A 10,673-nucleotide genomic window follows, 5' to 3' on the forward strand; every position below is an offset into this window, starting at 1 on the left:
TAGGCCAAGGAATCAATTCCACACAAAAAACTATCAATTTAGATCAAAATCCCGAAATTCACACAAATTCGGCCCTGGGGCCCATGTCCCGGGATCCAACAAAAATCACAAAACTAGAAAGTCGTTTTACTCATGAGTCAATACATACAAGATTTATCAAAATCCGACTCCATTTGACCCCTCAAATCCTCAATCAAACTCTCCAAAATCCCAAGCCCTAACCCCTCATTTTCACCCTTAAACACCATTAATTACAAGATTAAACCACGGGAAATTACCATAAACACGAGTATTAGGGTTCAAATTACTCACCTCAATGAAAACCCCATTTAATCCCTCTTCAAATTTCTACCAAAATCTCTAAATCTGGATAAAAATGGTAAAGAATGACCCAAAATTCGTGAAGTTCCCCTTTTATACATTCTGCCCAGCACTTCCGCATCTACGGTCCTCATGTCGCTTCTGCGATGCTGCACCCGCGGAAAATCCATCACTGATTCGGTTCTCACTTAAATCTCAGGATCTACTTCTGCGGTAAAATTCCGCACCTGCGGTCTCGCAGGTGCAGTCCACTATTCGCGCCTGCGACTCCTGCCCTCCTCAGCTATGGCTGCTTCTATAGCTACTCTTCTGCTTCTGCGAACCCGCACTTATGGTCACCACTCTGCAGGTGCGGTTATGACAGTTGAGTGGAATCTTCAGCATTCCTCAAATTCCAACCTTGTTCCGTCAACTACGTGAAATCAACCCGAGGCCCTCGGGACCTCTACCAAAAATACCAACAAGTCACATATCAACATATGAACTTAATCGAACCTTCGGAACACTCAAAACAGCATCAAAACACCAAATTACCCTCAGATTCAAGCCTAAGAACTTCTAAACTTCCAAATTTCGTAAACAATGCCAAAATATACCAAACCTCATTCGAATGACATGAAATTTTGCACACATGTCACAAATGATACTTAGAACCTGCTCCAACTTCCGGAATTCCATTTCGGCCTCGATATCAAAATTTCCACTACCAATCGAATATCGCTAAATTTCCAATTTTGCCAATTCAAGCCTAATTTTACTACGGACCTCCAAATCACATTTCGGACGCGCTCCCAAGTCTAAAATTACCTAACACAGCTAATCGAACCATCAGGATTCATATCTAAGATCGTTTACATATAAGTCAACATCCAGTTGACTTTTCCAACTTAAACTTCTAACTAGGAGACTAAGTGTCTCATTCCACACCGAAACCACTCGAACCCGAATCAACCAACACGATACGATGAAATACAGCTAAAGAACACATAGAGAAGTAGAAATGGGGGAAACGGGGCTATGACTCACGAAACGACCGGCCGGGTCGTTATAGACTTCAACCCATTTGGCCCTAGCCTCTTCAAATTACACCCTTAACTAGGCGGTCTCCTGGCTAAAGTTCACTACTTCTTGCTCGCTTTACTGCAATCGAGCCTCCAACCCCATGGCCTCAGCAGCTCGTGCTTCCAATTCTGAGAGGCGAGCAACAGTCTAGTCTCGCTCAACCAAAAGTTGATCTCGCTCAGAGGTAAATTCCTCCTTTTCAAGAATCATCCTTTGAAGGCCCTTGAAAGCAAGGAAGTTGGCCTGCAAAACAAAAATGCAAACTCAAAACCTTGTCATAACAAAGATAGAAGAAACAATAGACTAAACAAAGACCATACCGCCGTTGTGTTGTGCATGAAATTGTTCAATAAACATTCTCCCAAGAGAGTTTATATTTTATTCCTATCCTTTTTTGAAGCCAAAGGCTTCAGATAATTATCAAGTTACACCGGTCGGGATAACACATGGAATTCGGTAGAAACCGATAGGATGACGCTGCTCCCCGTTTGGGGATCTTCATAGGGGGAAGCATAATTTTGCCCCAAATTCCCATGAACTGGGGATTGGGAAGATGGACATCCTCCTCTCAGGCAATTACGACTAGTGGAGATGGTATAGTAGTTGCTAGTAGCGGGGGCAGAGTTGGTGAAGAAGGAGAATGAAGCTGATGGAGTTGTAGGATGAGAAGCGGCTGCGGCATATGCAGTGCTGGTTGTTGGTTGCTCATCAACCAAAGACGGAAAGGACTTGGTACTCAGCCTCACGCTATAGGAAACGACAACTGGGACTCAAAAGCAAGAGTTAGCATTTTCCCCATATCATACTCCCCCTAGAGTGCCGAGGCATCATCCTCGATTGGTGTAACTAGCTCAACAGATTGAGCTGATGAAGGTCGTTGTATTCTATATAGAGAAGCCCCTTCATCACTGGCTTCTCCATCAGTGTCGATCACCACGATGTCTATGGCCGGCTCGGGCGTGGTGCTCATTACTAAAACATCTGAAGACGTCTCAAGCGCGGCACTCTTTGCCTTTTTATTTTTTTCCCCCGAATGTGGAAGAACATCTCCTTTTTTGTTGCTTGTTCTCCAGCCAGGGACTCCAAGAAGAAGCACTTGCACCAAAAGCAGACCCGGAGACACTTGTTTGGGTAAAAGCCTCATGCAGCAACCTCACCGCGTCAGAAGGATTAGCCAAAATGTCTTCCTCGGGAACGACAACTGAGCCCTAGAGTAGACCTGAATACCACAAAAGAAAAAGGTTAATAAGTTTTCTTATACAAAAGGTAGAAACAAGATGAGTTCGACTTACCATGATTTTTGGCCTTCCACCCATATTTAAGGGTCAGTTCCTTCCATATACGGATCTCGAGTGTAGTGACATTCAAAATATTTTTGACCCACTGGTCCTAGTCTTTGACTCTCGGTGGAGTCCACCAAGTTGTTGAAACAAGTGAAAGAAAAATGGATTAGTAACAACATGGGATGATCTTTAACTAAGAAGAAAAGACAAATGATGAACTTATGAGTACGGTTCCATAATTCTGGAAAGTATGGAGTCGAGGCCAGAATGATGTCCCTAGTGGCAACTGCAAGGAACCATTCTGGCCAGTAGGTCATGGGCCATATTTACTGAAATTTATCATTCCCTCGCGAAAAATCTTGGAGGAATAAACATTCATTAGTCAAGCCAGGGTTAGATCCTCTCCTGTATACTGCCATAGATACCAAAAACAAGCAACTGTACTCCACAGAGAAGGAATTACTTGAGCCAGGCATACAATAACGGAGTCAAGCTCCCCACTCAAAGTAAATGGCCCCAAAGTGAAATGATATGTATAAAAATATGTGAAACCCTTCTTGGGTAAGGTTATCCGTTCCGCCAGGTCAGGAGCGATGATGTTTAAATCATGGCAATGGCAATCTTCCTTCACAGTAGGAGTATTGGAAGGACAGATGGAAGAAGGATACACAACAATAGCATATGTGCGAGGGTTAGTGGAAGGATATTTCTCTTCGAAGTCCTTAGTTGTGACAAGACTTCTTGGAAAAATGGTGCTCACGTAGGAGGACCAGCATCATCAGCTCTACCTTTGTTCTTTAAGGAAATAGGGTTTCTGGAAGAAGAAGCCATTGTTATTAGAAGAGAGGAAGGGGTTTTCTTTAAACAAGAAGGTTAGAGAAAGTTGAAGACAAGTATGAGTTGGGAGTTTGAGAATGTTTGATTATTATGAAATGTAAATGAAGAAGTTTGATGCGTATAAGTAAATGAATAGGCGGTTAAAATTGTGGCCATAATTATCTGGGATGACGCGTGTTCGGGGCATTAAATGCGGAGAGACATACGTTCAATCAACCGCCAAAAACTTTTTAGAGGGGGTAAGAGAATTTCTCGCCAAAATGGGTATCTCTACCAACTTTCCGGTGACACAACGTTATGCCACCGGAAAACAGGGGAACTATCTGTATAAGGTAAAATATGTTCATATTAAATGATCACATAAGAAAGCGACACGTGGAGCCAAAGACAGAAGATAACCGGGTCCGAAGGCACGATCTCATTTGTTATCGGAGAGAATGATATTCATAAAGGCGAAATAAATGTCTGTCATCCGATAGCACTTAATGGAGAATATTCTGTAGCATTAAGTATATGGTCTATTATAGAGAATATGGCATTCATTTTCTACCGTTACACATTCTTCAATGACCATCATAATTGAAAATAATTAGGGGCTTGATTGAAGGACCTTGTTCCTTAGGTGCAGCTATAAATAGTGAGTTCTACCATTATTGTAGGTGACATGAATTTTCTGACAAGTATATATTGTATTCTATCCAAAGCTCAATAACACTTTATTTTCTTGCTTATTTGTATTGCTATTACTGGCTCCGGAAGCTCTGCTCCCGGAACCAAGATATCTGTTGTTTTATCTCAATTTCAAGGTTAAGTCTTACATTTTATCTAATTTATTTATCATTTTAAGATTAAATCGATTCACTTGTCTATAAACCACATATAAATTCCACTATAGCATTTTACAGGTAAACAAAAATAAACATACTCCCTTCGTTCCAATTTATGTGAACCTGTTTGACTGGGCACGAAATTTAAGAAAAAATAAAGATTTTTGGAATTTGTGGTCTTAAACAAGTCAAAAAGAGGCACAGAGCATTTGTGTAGTTATAGAAGTTTTTCATTAAGGGTAGAATTGTAAGATTAAGCTAAATTGTTTCCAAATTTAGAAAGGGATTATTCTTTTTGAAATAGACAAAAAAAAAAGATTCACATAAACTTAAACGGAGAGAGTAGCAAACATATTATGATTATAATAATTGAAACAAAATAAGTGAAATGACACATTTCAACGAAGAGACAGTTATATATAAGCTCCAATGGAAGTACGTACACATGCAATGAAAGAAAGAAAGAATATTACATATTACAATCCTCGTTGAGGGGCGGAGCTATCGTTTCTCTGGTTCGGCCGAAAGTAAAACTTCCACTTGCATGATACAATCGTGGGTTGGGCAGAATTTAATAATTTGGCTTAGATCTTATATTTATGTTAAAAAATTTATTTACTATGCATAAATAATTTATCGAGAATCTAATAAGTTGTCTTTTTTATAATCTAGAACCCATAAACTCAAAATTTTGTTCTCGTCTCTACGTTCATGTATTCTCCAAATTCTAAGTCGTGTCAAAAGCAAAATGGCAGTCATTTCATTTGTGTTTTTTGGGGTTAACATCATCATAAAAGCCTAAAAAATAGGTTGATTCGAGTGATCACTCCCAACCCCTCTTCCATTTATAAAAGCAAAAAGCCCTTGTTTACGCTATTATGCTTAATGTCCTTGCAAAGAACTTGAAATATTTCACAAAATTTTCAACCATTACGATGTGGCTTCCACTTTCATGGATGATTAAATCATATTGCACTTTCGATGGTAATGAAAAAACTCAAACGACATATAGCTCTAATAATACTAGAAAAAGTTAGTCGCCTCGGAAAATATCCACTTAATCTCCTAACATGCTCACGAACCGTGAGCCGCCCAATAGTTTATAGGAAAAAGATAGGTCCGTCAAAAAAAATCAAGGTTCAACGGACTCTCTGCTCCTGATCACTAAGAAGTGTTATTGTGTCCTTGCCCCACACACTAAGTTAACTTTCTATACATAAAATGATACTACGATATACACAACTTACACTTGATCATTAGACTTTCAGAACAATTTCCAAGTCCATTCATTTTGAAAGAGAGAGTACAATGTATTTTTATCCTCCATAATGGGAAATCTCCCACTATATATTGGTCATTCTCTCTGATATGATTAGTAGCTGCAACTAACTATCCAGTTTTACTTTGCAAGAAGGACCAATGTGACATTCTTATTCTTAGATAATAGAAAAGAAAACTTAGTTTGAAAATGCCAGACAGGCATTATTAGAGTAGTCTTCATTTTGAGTTTAACTTCTATATACACTGATTAAACCTATAATTTTTTATTTTTTTACATTATCTTATGAGTAACTTGCAACAACAAATTGTCTATAGTATACCAACATTGGTAATGTCGGAGATAAGACAAATAACTTGGTATCACCCGTGAAGGGTAGTAGCAAAGGTGAGTCCAGGATTTAAACTCCATAAACTCCATGAGTTCACTTTAAGATTTTTAGAATTAAATATATTATATTTTTAAAATTATGGGTTCATATTTACTATTTATTACTCCCTCCATTTCATATTAAATGAGGTACTTTCCTTTTTAGTCTGTTCCAAAATAAATGATACATTTCTAAATTTGAAAATAATTCAATTTAAACTCTTTCATACCATTTACCCTTAATGAGAAGCTTTTATAGCTACACAAATATCATGGTCCCACAAACTTTTTACCCCTTAAGCTTTTAAGACCACAAGTTCTTAAAGTCTTCTTCTTTTTTCTTAAACTCCGTGCCGAGTCAAACTATTTCATTTAATATGAAACGGAGGGAGTATAATTTATATGAATTCTTACACATAAATTTATGTTGTGCGTCGAAAATTATAAGTTTCAATTGAACCCGTACCTATAATAATGGTACATCCATCCTTGGGCAGTAGTACTGGATGTAGCAACCAAGTAACCTGTTCAACGTAGCCCGACATTTTCGACATGTAACATAGTACTTAAAGGTTGATTCCTCTAGTTTAAATTTTGGATCAGCCTCTAACGAAAGTTAAATCCTTTATTTTTTCCATCCATAGTGAATCATTCCCGTGTGACCCGTGCAATCCAAGAATGGTAGCATGTGCAGAAGTATCCTTTTAATTTGGGAAAATGTTGTTCAAATTATAGGACCCATCCATTTTTGTCCCCACAAAGGTATAATTCTGTTACAATAAGACATCTTTCATATTCTAAAATTCAACCTTATCAGTCAAATCCATGCCAATTAAGTGGAATCTTCAACTTATAGCACAATGGTTCAGCTTGCACCCTTGTCAACTCAAAGTTGGGATCAGTACCCTATAGGCTATAAAGAAGCTAAGATTAATTCTGTGATGGTGTACTGAAGCTAAGCTGCATAACCAATGACCATTACCAAAATGGCATTTGAAATCTTGAAAACACCATTCTTTCACAGGACATAAAGGTGAAAATATATAGTTATGCTTAATTCTTCTTTTGCAAACAATACATTTGTATACTGCTCGGATTCTCAAAAAATATCATCATACTTGTATCATATATTCGTATTCTTCAAAAATATAAGTTTATTCCAAAATCGGTCAATCAAGTTCTGTACTCCTTCCGGTTCATAATAAGTGACTTTTTAGTCTCTTTACTTTGGTCCAAAATAAGTAACATTTTACTTAATCAAGAAAGAATTAACTTTATTTTTTTCAAAATTTGGCCTTATTTACATTTTCCAACGTGTCAAGTTAACAATATGGAGATTTTAATTAAAATAATTTAGTCAAAATTCCTTTTTTTCTCTAGGAGTTAGTATTTTCTTAATGGGAGTGCCAAATGCCAAAAAATAACTTATTATAGACAGGAGGGACTAGTAACTAATAAACCATGACTATTTAATGACTCAACCATGATTGATCATTCAACTTAATTCATTAAATAAAACTGAGTTAAATTATGTTAAAATTATTGCTTATTTTTCAACAAGAAATGTGGCCATATGCACATTTGAATCCTAAAATTTATGTGATGAAGAATCCATCCTCTAGATCCACACTCACAGTGGCAGAGCCACAGTCAACTAAGGGGTGTCACGTCAGAAAATTACATGGTATTGCTAGATAAAATTGTTTCTTTTTTTGTATATTTACTATAGGTTGACTTCTCTTGATTTTTCTGTGTGTTTAATTATTTATATTTTGACACCTTTAATAAAAATTCTGGCTCTGCCACTGCACACTCGTGCCAGATACCCGCACCTGTATCCGAGCAACATAGTACTTACATAGGTACTTGTCTAGCTAGTTGCCTACTTATAAAATGCTGGATCATGATCATTTTCCACAAGCTGTGGAATCAAAACATGGTGCAAAATCTCAAGGGAATGGAGAAGGGAGGATCTTTTATAAGGGATGAAAATGAGCCAAGGGACACTTACAAAATTGCATATATAATCCATTTCTTGCTTGGTGCAGGCAATTTGCTGCCTTGGAATGCCTTTATTACAGCTGTTGATTATTTTGGATATCTTTATCCAACCAAACATGTTGAAAATGTTTTCTCTGTTGCATACATGACTTCCTCTGTCTTGATTCTTGTTTTGATGTTGAGTTGGACCAAATGGAACCAAACATTGAGCCTTAGATTGAGATTGAATCTTGGGTTTTCAATGTTTGTTCTTTCTTTAATGGTAACTCCAATTATAGAGTGGACTAATTGGCACCAAAATGGTACAAATGTGGAATCAAATGCAGCCTATTTTGTAATTGTTGCATCAGTTGTTATATGTGGTTTAGCTGATGGTTTAATTGGAGGAAGCTTGGTTGGCTCTGCTGGTAAATTACCAAAACAATACATGCAAGCAATTTTTGCTGGAACTGCTTCTTCAGGTAATAAAGTCCGGTGAAATTCCTTACTAAAATGGACATATTAGCTCAAGCTTAAATCTTGAATTTGATATTTTCTTTTGGGAAAAGAGTGAAAGGGGAAACTTGGCGTAATCAGTAAAGTTGCTGCCATGTGACCAGTAGGTCACGGGGCTCGAGCCGTGAAAACAGTCTCTTGCAGAAATGCAGGGTAAGATTGCGTACAATAGACCCTTGTGGTCCCGCCCTTTCTTGGATCCCGCTCATAGCGGGAGCTTAGTGCACTAGGCTGCTCTTTTTTATTTTTTTGGAAAAAGGGTCTACTTTACGAAATATCTTGAACTTATCTTTATGTTATACTTTGAAGTCATTCATATCATTGTCACTAGCAAACCGTCTTGTATTTGCGCTTGATCCTAATAAAGCTCCAACCCGAAGTATAACAAATGGTAATTTCAAACTATAGTCAAAAGAAGCTAAAAGGGATAAAAATCAACTTTTTACCTGAAATATTTTGACATGTGAAATCCACCCATTCTATATTGAAGCCTAGAAAATATACGAGACAACTTGCCCAAATTATAGCTCAAGCTTAAAGCTTGAATTTGCCTTTTCTTCTAGGAAATGGGTCAAATTACCCTCTCTGCTTTATGAAACATCTTGGTTTTCCTCTCTATTATGCTTTGGATCCATTCATATCTTTGCCATTAGTAAATTGTCTCGCATTTGCGCTTGACCATAGGGGAGCTCCAGCCTGGAGTAAAATAGAGGTTATTTTCAACCATACTGTCATAGTCAAAATAAGATGGATAGATTTGGACCTTTTAGTATTTTGACATATGGAATCCACCCAATCCACGCTGGAGGCCCGTTATATCTAGAAATATATGAGGTAATTTGCTAGCGGCAAGGATATGAATGGGCAGAAAGTATAACGGATGGTAAAATTAAGATATTTCGTATATTGGAGGAGTATATTTTGGACCTTTTTCCTTTTCTTTTTATATCTTGATTATTTTGCTTAATCAATGTTTTTTGTCAATTTGCAACAGGTGTTTTAATTTCCATATTAAGGATTATAACCAAGGTGTCACTTCCACATACTCCACAAGGTCTCAAGACAAGTGCTCATTTGTATTTCATAACCAGCACAACAATTTTGATAGGTTGCATTATCTGCTGCAACTTGTTATATAAACTGCCAGTAATGCAGCAACATTACGCACTTGTTCAAGATAATTGCTTACCATGCTCAAGACATAAATTCCAGGATATGGCAAGAACTATAAGATGGCCAGCATTTGGTATTTTCGCGATTTATACGGTTACTTTGTCCATTTTTCCAGGGTTCTTGGCAGAAAATCTTGAATCAAAGTTGTTCAAAGATTGGTATCCCATTTTGCTGATTACAGTTTACAACGTGTCGGATTTCGCGGGGAAATCTTTCACTGCAGTATATGTTCTCAAGAGCTTTGGAAAGGCTACTTGGTTTTGTATTGCTAGGCTAATTTTCTATCCTTTGTTTACTGCTTGTCTACATGGTCCTAAATGGCTAAAAAATGAAGTACCAATTATTTTTCTAACGACGATGCTCGGTTTGACCAATGGATACTTGACAAGTGTCATCATGATTCTTGCTCCAAAGTCAGTGCCAACTTCTGAAGCAGAAATAGCTGCAATTGTTATGGCTGTTTCCTTAGGGATGGGATTAGTGTCTGGTTCTGTTCTTGGTTGGTTCTGGATTATCTGAACAAAATTGTTAGCCATTTAGGCAGGGTTTATTTGTATCAATAAGTAGAATGCATAACTTAAAATTATTTCAGAAATATTGTGTTCTGAACATTGTACTTATGCTTTAAAAAAATTGTGAAATGCATTGTGTTCATCATCCTGATTTTAACATTTGTGAAACAGAAAACCATATAAGGCTTGCGTACACACTATCCTTCCCAAACTCCACTTGCGGGATTATATTGAGTTTGTTATTGTTGTTATAAAACCGTATAAGTTCTGAATCAGACTCCTAAGAAGTTATTAATTGATGCATTTTGCATTTGAAAATCATGCTATAAATTGAGACCAACGAGAAGAATCAATATAAAAGAGCAATATTAACATCAACTCATCTAGCATAGTAGGCAGCGGTTTTAGTCTCAAAAGAGAATTACTTTCTGTTAGAGGCGGGTCAAGGATTTTTAACTTAAGGGGTCAATCTTTATTTATGTTTATTTCACTGAACACCATGCTAATTTATAAA

The 10,673-nt window shown here is 37.2% G+C and overlaps 1 protein-coding gene across 2 annotated transcripts; it reads left to right on the forward strand.

The window, feature by feature from the left end:
* The first annotated feature begins 7,503 nt into the window (after positions 1-7,503).
* LOC107805968 (equilibrative nucleotide transporter 8-like) lies at positions 7,504-10,301 on the forward strand. Of its 2 annotated transcripts, XM_075235995.1 has the most exons (3): positions 7,504-7,662; positions 8,027-8,440; positions 9,469-10,301. In XM_075235995.1, the coding sequence occupies exons 1-3, from the start codon at positions 7,509-7,511 to the stop codon at positions 10,164-10,166; spliced, it is 1,266 nt and encodes a 421-aa protein (XP_075092096.1). In that variant the 5' UTR covers positions 7,504-7,508; the 3' UTR covers positions 10,167-10,301. The 2 variants fall into 2 exon arrangements, with proteins under 2 accessions (XP_075092096.1, XP_016485572.1); XM_016630086.2 differs by lacking the exon at positions 7,504-7,662 and having other exon boundaries at positions 7,755-8,440.
* The last annotated feature ends 372 nt before the right edge of the window (positions 10,302-10,673 follow it).

This window comes from Nicotiana tabacum, chromosome 18, assembly GCF_000715075.1.
Source record: "Nicotiana tabacum cultivar K326 chromosome 18, ASM71507v2, whole genome shotgun sequence".
NCBI classification, from domain to species: Eukaryota; Viridiplantae; Streptophyta; class Magnoliopsida; order Solanales; family Solanaceae; genus Nicotiana; species Nicotiana tabacum.

Excerpts from the sequence above, each read along its gene's own strand:
- LOC107805968 (XM_075235995.1), top strand. The coding sequence starts at position 7,509 with ATGTTAAAATTATTGCTTATTTTTCAACAAGAAATGTGGCCATATGCA. Across the intron at positions 7,663-8,026 it reads TCACGTCAGAAAATTACATG|GCAATTTGCTGCCTTGGAAT; the intron begins GTATTGCTAGAT and ends TGCTTGGTGCAG. Across the intron at positions 8,441-9,468 it reads TGCTGGAACTGCTTCTTCAG|GTGTTTTAATTTCCATATTA; the intron begins GTAATAAAGTCC and ends AATTTGCAACAG.